Source organism: Pleuronectes platessa, chromosome 7, assembly GCF_947347685.1.
Source record: "Pleuronectes platessa chromosome 7, fPlePla1.1, whole genome shotgun sequence".
Taxonomy (NCBI): Eukaryota; Metazoa; Chordata; class Actinopteri; order Pleuronectiformes; family Pleuronectidae; genus Pleuronectes; species Pleuronectes platessa.
In genome coordinates this window covers 1,485,593-1,501,234 of record NC_070632.1, presented here as the reverse complement: position 1 = coordinate 1,501,234, position 15,642 = coordinate 1,485,593, and the positions used below count along the sequence as shown (strand labels likewise).

The following is a 15,642-nucleotide window of genomic DNA, read 5'->3' as shown; positions in this document are numbered from 1 at the left end:
TGTTCCTCTGATCGGTGAGAACCTCCGTCAGTGTCTCATCTGTCTTCACGTCCTTCATCCCTCCGTCACCTTGAAGTTGAAGCTTCTCACTGATCTTCTCTCCTGGTGTCTCAGCTCAGTACTTTGCCTCCACCATGGTGATGGTGGGTCGGTCTGTCATCGCAACGGTTCTGGTTCTGCAGTATCATCACCACGACCCTGATGGAGGACACATGCCACAGTGGGTCAGTCCCTCCTCCTCGTCTTCCTCCTTCCAGTATGGTCTGATGTCTCTGTGGAGCCTCAAGTCCTTCACAGGCTTCAGGTTTGAACAAAGATGGAGGACATTTCTCCTCAGATCTGTGCAGATCTTATTTGGCTTCACTTTTTAAGGGCTTGTCGTCCATCTTGTTTAAACACACACACACACACACACACACACCTAAAAGCTCCGACCTTCAAACTTCTTCTTCATCCTCGTGTTGTTCTCCAGGAGTGTCTGAACGTCTGCAGGTTCTGGGATCCTCGGGCGTCTAGTTGCTGCTGCAGTGGGAGGTGGACGTGGACGTCCTGAAAGCTCGGAGAAGTCCTCCTGCAGGCGCCTCCCAGCGGAGACCAGGACTACACCGACCTCAACTCCTTCAGGTCAGAGACCATTTACACTGGAACTGGTTTACTTCAACTAGAAACATCTCACTGTGGTTGTGTCTCTAGACTCACATGACGTCACTGTGACCTTTGACCTGTGATCAGTTCATCTGTGAGTGACAACCTGAGACACCATGTTGAATGTTTTATCAGGTCACAGTGACTTCTGACCTTTGACCTTTGACCTTTGACCTCACACCAACGTCAGGATCTTGAATGATCAGAGAATCCAGCTGAGCTCTCGTGAAGCTGCTTCATTCAGTGTTTTACTGGTTGAATCTGTTCTTGTGGCAGAAATTCCATGTTTTGTGTTGTAGAAAGTTCTTAAAGCTACAGAATGCACGTGTCCCCTTCAGTTCAGATGAGTTGTCTTTGGTCCTGCAGGGCGCTGCTGGAGCGGGACCGGCTCCTCGAGGGTCTGAGGCTGCAGCTCCAGACCAAAGAGAAGGAAGTGGACCATCTCTTCCAGAGGAACAGCTTCCTGGCCAGAGAGGTCCACTACCTGGGCGACGTGGTCCAGCACCTGAACCAGCACCTGAACCAGAACCTGGCTGAGCAGGAGGCCCGAGAGAGGATCAGATCTCTCCTGAACCCTCACGCTCCTGCTGTCCCCCCCACCGGACCAGTCACCCAACCTGCTGTGGACCCAGAACATCTCCGCCGGCTGAGCCGCGTGACGGGTGAGCTCAACATCTCCAACAAGCAGCTCGGCTCCACGGTTCATCAGGTGATGGACGACATGAGGAACCGGCTGGAGCAGCTGAAGGGCGCCACGGGGGGAGTTGGCCCAGGTGGAGCAGGAGGCGGCCGGGGAGGTGGAGGAGCTGCGGTCGCTCTACAGGAGGGAGGCAGGGGAGAGGAGGAGCCTTCACAACAAGCTTCTGGAGCTGCAGGGAAACATCCGGGTGTTCTAGCTACTTCAATCAAAGTGCAAAGCTACTGCGTGAGTGGTGACAAGTCGCCGACTGCGCCTGGCCACCGGTGAATGAATATCTGTGTGTGTCTGTGTGTGTGTGTGTGTTGTCTCCAGGTGAACCTGCTGGTTCCTGTGTGTTACCTGATGTTCTGGGCCCTGCTGCTGGGATTCAGTCTCTACTCGGAGCCGGTGGTTTGCGGCGTCGGCCTCGTCATCATGCTCACCGGCGTCCCCGTCTACTTCCTGGGTGTTCACTGGAGAGAAAAACCAAAGTGTATCTACAACTTCATCGGTGAGTTTCTCAAACACTCGTTCATTTAAAGGTTTGTGAAAAACCCACAGAAGTTACAAAACATCTGGCTAAAGTGCTGGTGCTTAACCCCCCCTCCTCCATGTTAGCTGATGGGACTTGAACCAAACAAAGAAAATCAAAGAAGACCTTAAATAAATGGTTTCATGAAGTGAATTCAGTTTCTTTAAGGACCGGTCCAGTCTCAGTTTGGATTCTCTCAGTGTCCCTCACGTGTCTGATCAGTAACTTGAGACTTGTCTCTTCCTGCAGAGAGGGCGACCTACGTGGGCCAGAGGTTGTGCTTCGTGGTCTTTCCTCAGATCGACCCCATCGAGAACGCCGACCCCTCAGAATGGACTGACCGCTCGTCAGGCAGGAGCAGTTTGTCCTAAAACTCTTTTCTGAATACATGAAGATGTTTCCAGTCCAGACACCGGCTCCTGCTCTGGGATCTGCCGGTTTGACCTTTCACCTTCTGAGACTCTTTATTTGTGCTCGGGCCGCCTGCACTTTTTATTTCTTTTCCTCTTTTTTTACTAAGTCGACAAACACAAAAATCTAATGTCGACAGAGCGACACTGTGAAAATGACTTTAATTCCCATTTTGGAGGAATTTGTTCCTCTTGTGTAACACGACTGGACGACGTGTTTTGTGCCTTTAGACCTTTTCACACCAAGTCCACACAGATCCAGAGTCAGGAATCTGAATACAGTCAGAAAACACACGTGTGCATCAGCTCTGGTACAAAATATCCACATGTTTCTAAACCGTGATAAGTTTGATCTACATCTTCTCTTCTGTGTTTCTGACTGAGGAACCAGAGGGAAATGATCTTCTTCAGGATAATGTTTCTAAACGTTTGATTATTTTAAAGCTGCTTTCAAACTGATATGTTCCTGAAATGTTCTGGAGGAACAGACACGTCTGAGTCAGTGTCTCTGGACATGTTCTGGATCTTCTCCTGCAGCCTCCTGGTAACATGTGTGTAACATGTCAGAGTGAGTCCATGTGAGGAACCAGCAGGACAATGTGTGGAAGCTTCCCAGTGAGCGAGTGGACGTGTTGATGAGGTTTCTAACACGTGACGTGAAACTGAAGAACACAAACATCTCAGGATGAAGAAGAGGAGCCGGACACGTAGAAGACGAAGACGTCCACTTGGAAACACGAGGAGGTTCCAGATCTTCTGGTGATGAGGGCCGACTCCGGTGTGGAGGAGCTGTAAACAACAACACTGATCTTTCCACAGCAGAGTTTATACGTCATGTCCCGCCTCCTGCTGCTCTACAGGCTCCGCCCCTGCTGCTCTACAGGCTCCGCCCCTCGCCTGGATGTTCCCACATGTTCCTGTTTGAACGAGTCGGACCCGACAACCTGCTGCTGCTCTTCAAACACTAACTACAGAGAAAGTCCAGACAACATTTACACAGTGCTGGTTTGAAGCAGTCACATGTGATTATTAATATTTTCACACACGTAGTTGTTGTGTGTGGATAAACAGCACAACTTCCTTTACACTTGTGTCCAATGTGTCCCAACGTGTCTCTGAACAGTGTCCCGATGTGGTTCCATCACATTTCGCCCTCAGTGCGTCTGATCATGTGTAAATGAAGCTGTGAACTTCTGCTGAGTTCTGCTGCAGTTTGAATTACTCATAACGATTTTCCTCCAAAAGGAAAATTTGCAAAGTTAATTCTGTATTTCGAATTCAAGTCTTTAACAGACCTGGAGTCAGTGTAAGGATCTGAGAGCTGCAGTGATATCATTTACCTTCTCAGTGTCAGTGACAACTTGACAACAGAACATTCGGCTGAAGATAAATGGAAGTTTTTCCAAATCCTGCAGAGACATGAATCCTTAATAACGGACATGTTCTGTAGTGATGATCTGACTTTGTCTCCCCCGTCTTCAAAAACTTCAGATTCATCTTAATGAAGAAAATCCCGACGAGTCCAATCGCTGATTTAAAAGTGTTTTCATCGTCTTATCTCCTAGAACCTGGTTCAATAATTCAGAACAAGGATCTGAACCTATGGAGGAATGAACCGTCCTCAGAATCTAAAGTATCCGATCCTGTGTGTCATGTGACTCCTGGGGATGATGTCATCAGGGGCTCAGTCCAGTTTTAACTGGCTCAGGATGAAGCTACTGGAACAATATGTGTAAAGTGACTTGGTGTGAAAAGGCCTTTACTGGGGGAAATGTATATTTAATATTGTTTATTAACTGATTCACCATATTAGACTTTAATATATGTTGCGAGTGCCTTTTGTTGTGTGTTTTGCATTTTGCACTTTGGTCTTCTACACAAGTTGCTCTGGTCAGTAAACAGCCAGGGGGCGCTGTGTGCCCGAGATGGAGTGTGTTAACCGTTAACCCAGTAGCTGTGTGTTCACCTCACCTTCATCTGATCTACTGACTGTGAACACACCTAGACACTTTCTCACAGGTCGTGTTTTTACAAAATAAAAGTCTAATGTTATTAAAGTATGTGACTCAGAAAGAAGCGTCCACGTCCTGAATCTCTCTGACCTCTGACCTGTGATTTAACAGACGTGTCACATGACACATGTTGTTTCTAACTGAGCCTGAACACGAGCCCGTCGTCTTAGTCCAGTAATTATTTTAGACTTTTACACTGATCTGATAAATAAAAACGAGGATATGTTAAAACAGATTTGTGTGAGACGTGTTTCAAACCATAGCAGTGGATGTTCCTGCTCAGATGTTTGTGTTTGAATGGAAAACAGGTTTATTGTGAAAAGAGTTAAAATCCAAACTCACTCGTTTCAGCACAAAACGTCTCTGGTGTTAATTTGTTCTTCTGATTCGAGCAGTTGAATAAAATCTGTGTCTCAAAACCACGAAGCATTCGAACTGTGTGTAAATCAAAAGTGATTAAAGATGGATGACATGAGGACTCCCAGGACTGAGGCCAGTCGCCCCCTGGTGGCAGACTGCAGGATAGGTCATACACCCCACCTCCTCCATGTTAGCAGATGGGACACGGGCTAAACAAAAACAAAAGAAACTAAATCTGAGTAGAAGTTAAATAAATGTTTGTAAAGATGTTTCAGTCGTTTGTTCAAGTTTCTGATCAGTTTGGTTTGAATCAGTTATTGATGAAAACAAGTGTAGACGTGATGATTGACAGATGAGACTGACTCCTGTTGGAGACGCTCCCAGTCAGGACTCAGTGTGAAAGTGAAGATCTGGATTCCCACACCGTCCATTATTAACTAAATACATGATCCTAAGTTTGTTATCCACATCATAACATCACGATAAAACATGAACTGTGAACCAGTTCATCTTCATGGGTATGAACTGGACTTTGAACTGGGTGGAATCAAGAGTGAACTGGTTCAACAGGGTGGAGGAGCCTGAGAACAGGGAGCGGTCAGACTCCATTTTCACCTGGACGAGCAGAAGGAAGGAAAGTGAGCAGGTGAGTGTGAACACAACTTTCTGAAAGTTTCACTGTGTCTCTCTCACACCTGCTGTTAACATCCGTCTGCTGATCACATGACTCTAAGTTTGTCAGTTCACACCTGGTGACAGACGTCATGTGATCGGATCCCAGAGACAGATGTGAACAGCAGGTCTGGATCAAAGAGCCTTCAAAGGACTAATTAACAGAGTTAACTCACAGCTTCACTTTTTATCTTCATCTGTTCATCAAGTGTTTAATAACACAACGTGTTTTCACAATCATACGTTACAGCAGTGGTCACCAACCAGTCCAGAGTCTTCACTGTGGATCCCAGTAAAGCTCTGGACTCACTGGCTGAGGTGTGAGGAACATCGACCTGCAGAGCCAGGTACACACTCACAGACACACACACACACACACACACACGCACATATAACTTCATTCTGGTTTTGTGTGAGTTTTAAAGTGAATATAAAGTTCAAGAGCTTGTGTTTCACCTTCATTTGGGCACAAAGCCATAGAACTGAGTGGAGACACAGAGGCTGCTTCAAGCTGTGACTGATGTGCTCTCAGTGTTACTGTCTATAAAGTTCAGTAATTCATTTCCAGCCTTTATGACATGAACATGATACTAGATGTTGAGTTTCTTCTCTTAGTGGCCGGGGGTTGAAGGTCACAGGAACTTTTACAAGCTTGTATTAATTAACTTTAATGTAGTTGATTGGTCTGAGTGTAGATCAGGAAATGCTCAAGAGAGAGAGAGAGAGAGAGAGAGAGAGAGATTTTTGAAAACAACTTTATTAGATACTATTGGTCGACACAACACATTGAAACACCTAATAAGTTATTTTAAAATACACGTTTAGCTATGAATAAATAAACAAAATCACACAAGACAATCAGCATAAACAAGTCCTCGATCTGTCACAGAACATAAAACATCTTGAAAACACCACAGATCATTAAAAGAGTCCAGGTCACCTGCTGCTTTATAAAAAATAAAATCAACCAATGTTCTTGATTTTATCATGTTGACACAGACAGGGACCGACTCAATGTGGACGTCTTGCTCCACCTTCCTCTTCCTGGTTATATACACGGCCATCTTAGCCTGCCCTAAAACAAAGTTTAAAAGCTGGTTTTTATGTTTTTGTTTGCGAGTGTATTTAAAACCATAAATAAAACCCTGCTTGTTAAAAACCTCTTTAAAACTGGTAAAAACAACTTGTAAGAACAGAAACAAATCAGAGAGACGGTGACACTCATAAAAACAGTGAAAGAGAGTTTCTGTTACATTACAAAATGGGCATTTGTCTTCCACCGAGTTCTTAATTATTGATAAAAAAGCGTTCACTGCTATGATTCCGTGGAGCAACCTCCACTGGAGGTCTCCATGTCTCTTACTCAGTGGAGGTTTGTACAGCGACCTCCACTGAGGTCCGGTTTCTTCTTCTGCGGCAAAATAGCTCCTCCAAGGAGTGTCTCTCCGCCCGTTCAGCTTTTGAATGTTCAGTGTTTTTACCATAAGTCAGTATAAAGTCTTCCTGGAAGCTCCCTCCAGGGAGAGCGGGAGAGCAGCTGCACCAGAGGTCCAGAACAGTCCTTTAAATCCATTGCCAGGAAAGTGGCGGGGAAAGGGTCCTCCACATTGGGGGAAATGGACCCATCTTTAAAAGAGTTTAGCAGCAAGATGTCCTGATCTGCAAGTCTTGTCCTCCAGTGGCCAAGCAGCCTCTCCATTGTCCGTTCTGATCGGATTCCAAGTTTGTTGGCCAGCCCTGTGGGGTCTTCCAGTTCAGGACCGGCTAGCTCCACCACCTGACCCAGCGTAGAGACCCCAGCAGCCTGCAGCAGTCTGGAGAGGGTGCCTTGTGCCCAGCGGGGGGGATCTAGAATGGTCCCGTACATGCTCTTGCAGCAGCCAGTGCAGGGAGTCCCCCTGTAGCCTTCGCTCTTTTTTTAACAGGTACCACACTTTAAAAACACTCTTATAAAAACCAGGAAGAGATGGTGAGACTATTTTGTTATCATTCATTAAAAACAGGCTAAAATCCAGACCCAGGCTGTTAGAATGTTGCAGGATGCACCGGGACAGAGGTCTCCACAGAGCGTCCCTTGGCCCGGTCAGCAACCTCTGTAAGAACTGAAGGCGGAAGGCAGCGCCCCTGCTGGCCAGATGGACCAGGCCCTGCCCCCCCTCCTCTGTAGGAAGGAAAAGGACACTCTGTGGGATCCAGTGCATCCTGCCCCAAAAGAAATCTATTAAAACCCGTTGTACCTCTGCCAGGAGAGAAGGTGGAGGATCGACACAGGCCAGCCGGTGCCACAGGGTAGATGAGACCAGGTTGTTTATTATTAAGGTCCGGCCTCTGTACGACATCTTGGGCAACAGCCACTTCCATTTTTTAAGTCTGCCTTTGACCTTTTGTAGGACATAATTCCAATTTTTCTTGATGTGGGTCTCATCTCCCAGGAAGACACCGAGGTATTGGAGTCCTCCTCTCTTCCAGGCCAGACCTCCAGGCAGCCTGAGCCGATCCCCCAGCTTCTCTCCAACCATCAGAGCCTCGCTCTTCCCCCAGTTCACCTTTGCAGAAGAGATAAAACCAAAATCATTTACAGTATCAGATAAAAGATCAATGTCTTTTTATGTGTTCACAAGTATAATAAGATCACACACCTTTTAAAACCTTCCTTAGCTTATGGAGCAGAGGCTCGATGGCCAGAGAGTACAACATCCCAGAGAGAGAGCAGCCCTGCCTCACCCCTCTCTTAATGTTAAAAGGAGCACTCAGCCCACCATTTATTTTAAGAACACTCGCAATGTCTGTATAGAAAACCCGGATCATGGCTATAAAACCTGGGTTGAACCCAAAAGCAGCCAGAGTCTGCCATAAGTACTGGTGTTCAACCCGGTCAAAAGCCTTTTCCTGGTCTATGGAAATAAGACCAGTCTCTATTGCCAATGAACTGGAGAGGTCCAAAACATCTGGAATCAAAGTGACATTGTCACTTATGAGCCTGCCGGGCACACAGTAAGTTTGGTCAGGGTGGATGACGGACACCATCACCTCCCTCAGTCTGAGGGCCAGAGCTTTGGACAGGATTTTGTAAACCGTGCACAACAGAGAGACCGGCCTCCAGTTCTTTAGCTCTTGTAGGTCTCCCTTCTTCGGCAGCAGGGTGATGACGGCCCTCCTGCAGCTCAGAGGTAGCCTTCCATTCTGTAAACTGTAGTTGACTACCTCGAGCAGATCCTGTCCTAAGATGTCCCAGAAGGACTTAAAGAAATCAGCAGGAAGGCCGTCTATCCCTGGAGCTTTGCCGCTCTGCAGGCTCATGGTGGCTCTGTGCAGCTCTTCCTTCTTAATGTCTGCAGCTAGCTCCGTGTTGCTGTTCCTGCTAACCTGAGGGAGACCATCCAGAAAGCTGCTGTGCACATCTGGATTACTTGACCACTCACTCTTAAAGAGGTCTCTATAGAAACCGGTAGCACACTTCCTGATCTCAGACGAGTCTGAGACTTCAGAGCCGCTACCCGTTCGTAAACAGTGAATGGTCTTCCTTTGTCCATTTTTCTGCTCCAACCCAAAGAAGAACTGGGAGGGGGCATCCATCTGTGAGATGTTCATAAACCGGGATCTGACCAGAGCCCCCTGTGCTGAGACCCCCAGCAGGTTGGCTATAGCCGACTGTTTGGTCTTGAGGGAATCTAAATGCCCTCGATTTCCTGTAGAAGCTACTAAAGACTGTAATTCTTCTACCTGTCTCTCCAGATCCCTCATTGTCCGGGTTAAATCTCTGCTGACATTGCGAGTGAACTGCTGGCAAAGTTGTTTTGTTTGCGTTTTTCCCAAAGTCCCACAACTGCTGAATGCTGCTGAAGGCAGACCTGCTCTCTCTGTGGGAAAAACAACTTAAAAGCATTTCTAAAAGCCTGGTCGTTTAAAAGAGCTGTGTTAAAATGCCAGTAGGCGCTCTTTAAACTAACATTTCTAATAAAAACAGAACAAGAGACTAAACAATGATCAGTAAAACCCACCGGCTGAATAAAACACCTTTTAAAAATATTTAAATGGTGTTTAAAACAATAGAGTCGATCTAGCCAGGGATAAAACATTGTCTCTGGCATGGCTCCAGGTGTATTGTCTGTGATTACTGTTAAAAACCCTCCACACATCAGACAGCTCATTGTCTTCTGTGCTGTGGGTTTCTTGTAAAAACATAATATCTATTTTGTTAATATCCATGATTTTAAAAACAGCCACTCTTTTAAAATCAGCTCTGGCTCCGTTCACATTTAAAGTGCTGATTTTAAAATCACACATGGATAAAAGAAAAAGAAGAGCAGTCAGAAAACAGGTCAGTAAAAGAGAAGAGTAAAAGGACTTTTAAAACTCCTCATCATCAGGGATCATTTGGCCTTTTACTCTCAACATGAGTTTCCTGAGTCTATAAATCTGTTGGTCTGTTAAAAACTCATCGCTGCCTGTTTTTCTGGTGAGCGGTTTGGAGGACTTTAAAAACAGTTTGAGGTCAGGGAAGTGATCCTCCACCGAGGGCAGCCTCTGGCCTTTAGTGGTTTCAAGGAAGGTTCTTATGTCAGAGGGGGGGGGGGGGGGTAGAGGCCGTCCTCGTCCTCCTGAGAGGAGGGAGCGCTCCCCTGGCTGGACCTCACCCCACGGCTTGCCTTGCAGGCTTTGGCATTGCTGTGCCCAGAGCCTGAACTCTTCCTCTTCTGTGTTAATTTAAACATTTCATCATCACTGATGCCTTCCTCCATCTCCTCACACAGCATTTCAGCGCTGCTCCCTTTCCCCTCAGTTTCATCTATTACAATAGACTCTGGCTGGCTGTCAGTTTTTTTGTTTCCCTGCTCAGAGACTTCGTTTACAGGGGGGCCTCCCCCCTGGACTCCCACCTCCGGGAGCGGACTCTCCGGAGCTTCGGAGGCTGCCGCAGTGCCTCTGCGCTCCACCCTTCCCCGGGCAGGAGCGGGCCAGGTGCCCCTCCTCCCCGCAGTCAAAACACTTCATCGCCTCAGATGAAACCAAAACCACATAATTAAACCCCTCAATTTTAAAGGAAAAAGACATGTTCAGCTCCTTAGTATAGTCCCTGAGGACCATGAACACCTGCCTCCGGTGACTCACTACGTGCCTCAGTTTTGTGGATTTACTCCCAAGAGACACCATTTTTATTTGGGACACAATCTGCCCGTACCGGGACAGTTCTTTGGCCAGAGTGTTGTTATTAATAAAACGGGGTGCATTAGATATTATCACCCGCGTGGCTGGGTTGACGAGTGGGAGAACAGGGTTAAACGTGTCGTGGATCACCACTCCTGTCTCCACCACCTCGCTCACCTTCACCGTGCTATCTAAAAACATGATGATAGCTCCGTTCATCCTGGAGGCCGACTTGACCGAGTCACAGCCGACCACCTCTCCCACAGCCAGCGGCCTCTGCCACACTGCATGCTACTGCGGGGATCAGTTTGATGGCATGCCGGCGAGTCAGACTCTCAAAGTCCGCTGCCACAGGCATGCTGCCTGTTAGCACACACACTCACACTCACTCACACACTCACTCAGCAAACTATTATAAACAGAAAAAACAACTATACAACTAAAAACGAACAAATAAACATACACCTAAATGATGAAACTCAGCAAAGTAAGTCTTTAAACCCACTATACCTTTCACCCTCACACACAGCTCTCAGCCCCACGCACACTCCGCCATGACAGAGAGAGAGAGAGAGACTAGAGAGAGAGAGAGAGAGAGAGAGAGGGAGAGAGAGAGAGACTATCGTCTGTTGACAAGTAGGCTACAGTCAGGTAACAGAGAGAAAGAGGGTGGTAACATCCCCCTTATAAAGTAGTGATGTCATCAGTCACAGGTGACTCCATATCATATGAGGCGCAACAGCGACTGCTCCTGAACAAATACAGTTGCATTCATACATACACTTATTCACTCTCAACATTGTCCTTCATCTGAAGTTTTTTACTTTTAATGTAACTCCAGCCTTCCTGAGGTTTCTGATGTGATCACTATATTTCCTTGTATATAAGTATTCCTGTGTACTCATATAAATACCAGTACTTCAAACTATGAAGCCCTGCATCTATTTCACAATGAAACATTTATAAAATAATGAATTGATTCAGTCGACAGAAACGCTGGAGTGCTTTTATTTTGAAATGGGTAGGCTACAGGAAGTGTTGCAAATATTTGTGTTTGTGACGTTTTCAACAGATAAACATTGAAACTGGTGTGAAAGATCATTTCACTGTGTTCTGCTGTAAACTGAGCAAAGAACCAGAGGAAATAGACCAGACCTTGAATATCTAGAAGAGCAGCGTGGCCTGAACCACAACTGAGCCGCAGCCGGTGCAACATGGACGAGGACACTTCAGAGCAAGTTGGACCCTCAACCACAAAGTAAGAGACCTGCTACAAACATGTGAAGCTCCAAACTGAATCCTCACAGAATGAACCAGTGAATGATGTGTTCTGAATAAAAACATGTTTGTGTTTGCAGAGGTCAGGACCACAGACTGAGAGCAGAGTCTCCAGGGTCCAGCTGTTTGTCTCAGAGGAGTTTCCAGTTCAAAGATCTTCTTCTATTGTTCAGTAATGAACCTGGACCCTCACACACAGAGTAAGATACCTGCTACAAACATGTGAAGCTCCAAACTGAATCCTCACAGAATGAACCAGTGAATGATGTTTTCTGAATAAAAACATGTTTGTGTTTGCAGAGGTCAGGACCACAGACTGAGAGCAGAGTCTCCAGGGTCCAGCTGTCTGTCTCTGAAGAGTGACCGGTCCAAAGAGTTTCCTCCAAACTTCAGTAATGAACCTGGACCCTCACCCACAGAGTAAGAGACTGTTTCTACTGGGACCTGCTCTGAAGAGGATCTAGTTTCCTCTAGTGTGGCCCCTGCATTAGGACACAGCTTCATTGAAGTTGGTGACTAATCTCTCAGAATCACTCAAAGAGCTCAGACCTCCACCAAGAACCAACACGCTCCTTATGAAACCACTTTGAAATCCACTAGAGACTCATTCTGATTTGGATCTGCACCAAATTCCACACACTGGTAAACATCAGTCCTCTGAACATGTCTGTGAAAGAAGACCACCCCCCCCCCCCCCCCCGATCTGGTTCACAGACCACAACCTTCCACCAAGTTTACTGGTAATCTGTCGTTTTTTATAATCCCACTAACGAACCAACCAACACACAAACATACTGGGTGAACACAAAACCTCCTTGACAGAAGTGATGACAACCTGTGACTGTGACATGTGAGTTATCAGGACATGTCTTCACAGGGAGAGGAAGAGGAGTCATGTCTCTGAGGAGGAGCAGTCGTCCTGCTGTGCTTCGTGTCAGGACGTCCTGAAGGATCCAGTCTCCACCAGCTGTGGACACTGGTTCTGCAGACAGTGCATCACCTCATACTGGGACCAGTCTGGTTCTTCAGGAGACTCCTCCTGTCCCCAGTGTGGACAAAGATCCAGAACAGCAGCTGGAGGTCAGACAGCCGGTCAGAGCAGCACTGTACATGTGTCTGCTGATGTCTTCACTTCTGACAACAGCACATGTGGTTTTATTTTGTTCCTTCATACAGCATCAACATTTAACATCGTTAGAAAAGCACAAAGTTAAAAAGCTTTGATTTTCTGTAGTTTTTCTGGATCTGATGAAAACAATCAGCAGATTCTCAGATTCTCTGTCTCTGACATTGTTTCTTGTCTTTCAGCAGATCGTGGTCTGCAGGAGGTTTCAGATGAACATAAGCTCAGTGTGAGGAGGAGATGTGAACATGTGACTGAAGGAAGTGATGAAACAGGAAGTAGAACCCTCCTCAACAGGATCTACACTGAGCTCTACATCACAGAGGGACAGAGTGAAGAGGTTAATACTCAACATGAGGTGAGGCAGCTTGAGACGGCTTCCAAGATGAAGATCCTCCAGGACACTCCCATCAAGGTCCACGACATCTTTAAAGCCTCCACTGACCAGCAGAGCAGCATCAGAGTCGTCCTGACCAACGGAGTCGCTGGCGTTGGAAAAACCTTCTCGGTGCAGAAGTTCACTCTGGACTGGGCAGAGGGTTTAGAGAACCAGGATGTGGGTCTGCTGGCTGTGCTTTCGTTCAGGGAGCTGAACCTGGTGAAGGACCAGCAGCACAGTCTTCTCACGCTGCTCCATGTTTTCCATCCAGCGTTACAGAAGCTCACTGCAGAGACGCTCGCTGTCTGTAAACCTTTGTTCATCTTTGACGGCCTGGATGAAAGCAGACCTTCTCTGGACTTCAACCACAGGGAGCTTGTGTCTGAGGTCACACAGAGGTCATCAGTCAACGTGCTGCTGACAAACCTCATCCGGGGGAATCTGCTTCCCTCGGCTCTCGTCTGGATAACCTCCAGACCTGCGGCGGCCAATCAGATCCCTCCTGCATGTGTTGACAGGGTCACAGAAGTACGAGGCTTCACTGAGGCCCAGAAGGAGGAGTACTTCAGGAGGAGGTTCAGTGATGAAGAGCTGTGCAGCAGAATCATCTCACACATCAAGACGTCCAGGAGCCTCCACATCATGTGTCAAATCCCAGTCTTCTGCTGGATCAGTGCTACAGTTCTGGAGCACATGTTGACCACAGACCAGAGAGGAGAGCTGCCCAAGACCCTGACTGACCTGTACTCACACTTCCTGCTGGTTCAGACAAAGAGGAAGAACAACAAGTACGGTGAGGGACATGAGACGAGTCCACAGCAGCTGACGGAGGCTGACAGGGACGTTCTCCTGAAGCTGGGGAGGCTGGCGCTTAAACATCTGGAGGAAGGAAACATCATGTTCTACCAAGAAGACCTGGAGCGGTGTGGTCTTAATGTCACAGAGGCCTCGGTGTACTCAGGAGTTTGTACTGAGATCTTCAGAAGAGAGTGTGTTGTCTTCAAGAAATCAGTCTACTGCTTTGTTCATCTGAGCGTTCAGGAGTTTCTGGCTGCAGTCTACATGTTCCACTGTTACACCAAGAGGAACACAGAAGAACTCAACAACTTCTTTGGAACATATGGGAACACAGACACCTTCTCCCTGGATGACCTCCTGAAGAGAACCATGGAGAAATCCCTCACCAGTACAAATGGTCATCTGGACCTGTTTGTTCGCTTCCTTCACGGCCTCAGTCTGGAGTCCAACCAGAGAGTCTTAGGAGGCCTGCTGGGTCAGACAGGGAACAATCCAGAGATCATCCAGAGAGTCTTAGGAGGCCTGCTGGGTCGGACAGGGAACAATCCAAAGATCATCCAGAGAGTCTTAGGAAGCCTGCTGGGTCAGACAGGGAACAATCCAGAGATCATCCAGAGAGTCATCAACAACCTGAAGAAGATGAAGAGTGATCACATTTCTCCTGACAGAAGCATCAACATCTTCCACTGTCTGACTGAGATGAACGACCACTCAGTTCATCAGCAGATGAAACAGTTCCTGACGTCAGAGAAGAGATCAGAGGAGAAACTCTCTGAGATCCACTGCTCAGCTCTGGCCTACATGCTGCAGATGTCAGAGGAGGTTCTGGATGAGTTGGACCTGAAGAAGTTCAACACATCAGACCAGGGTCGACGGAGACTGATCCCAGCTGTGAGGAACTGCAGGAAGGCTCGGTGAGTCCAGACATGATCAATAACATGTTCAATCAGTGGAGATGAGTCGTTCTTCAAATACACACATACGACCATGTGGGGTGCAAGGGAGGTTATTGTTTATACTGTATATATATTTATATATATAGATATATATGATCACACAAACACTCTTCGAAATCACTGTCCGTACATCAGAAAGTTTACACATCTCCTGCCCGAAAACTAAAAACACACCTCCTCCGACTATACCCAAAAAAAAAAAGAGGTTAATGTATATACTGTATATATTTTTTTTTATTTATACACAAAATATACACTTTATATATATATGATCAAACAGGAAGGCTCGGTGAGTCCAGACATGATCAATAACAATCAGTGGAGATGAGTCGTTCTTCAAATACACTCAGTGTGTGTGTGTGTGATAAAGTTATTATTATTATGTACACGTACATTCTCATTGTTCTCATGTACATATGAGAACAACTAGATAGGTCACTGTGACCTTTGACCTCTGACCTCCTGAATCTAATGAGTTCCTCTGTTAGTCTGAATGAACTCTTGAACCAAATCTGAAAGGATTCTCTTGAGGAGTTTTTATCAAAGAGGGGATTTACCAGGGTGAGGGTCACATGATCACGTTTTGTATGAATGTTGTGTTTTCTGATTTAATTCTCACAGATTTTATATTTTCTTTAATTACAGACTCT

The 15,642-nt window shown here is 46.6% G+C and overlaps 1 protein-coding gene across 1 annotated transcript in view; it reads left to right on the top strand.

Moving 5' to 3' along the window:
• The window catches only part of LOC128444042 (NLR family CARD domain-containing protein 3), an 86,930-nt gene that overhangs the window by 28,056 nt on the left and 43,232 nt on the right, over positions 1–15,642 (top strand). Inside the window, exon 13 of the mRNA XM_053426336.1 lies at positions 15,638–15,642. This exon is cut by the window's right edge and continues 169 nt beyond it. Coding sequence (XP_053282311.1) covers positions 15,638–15,642 — 5 coding nt within the window. The remainder of the gene's footprint in view (positions 1–15,637) is intronic.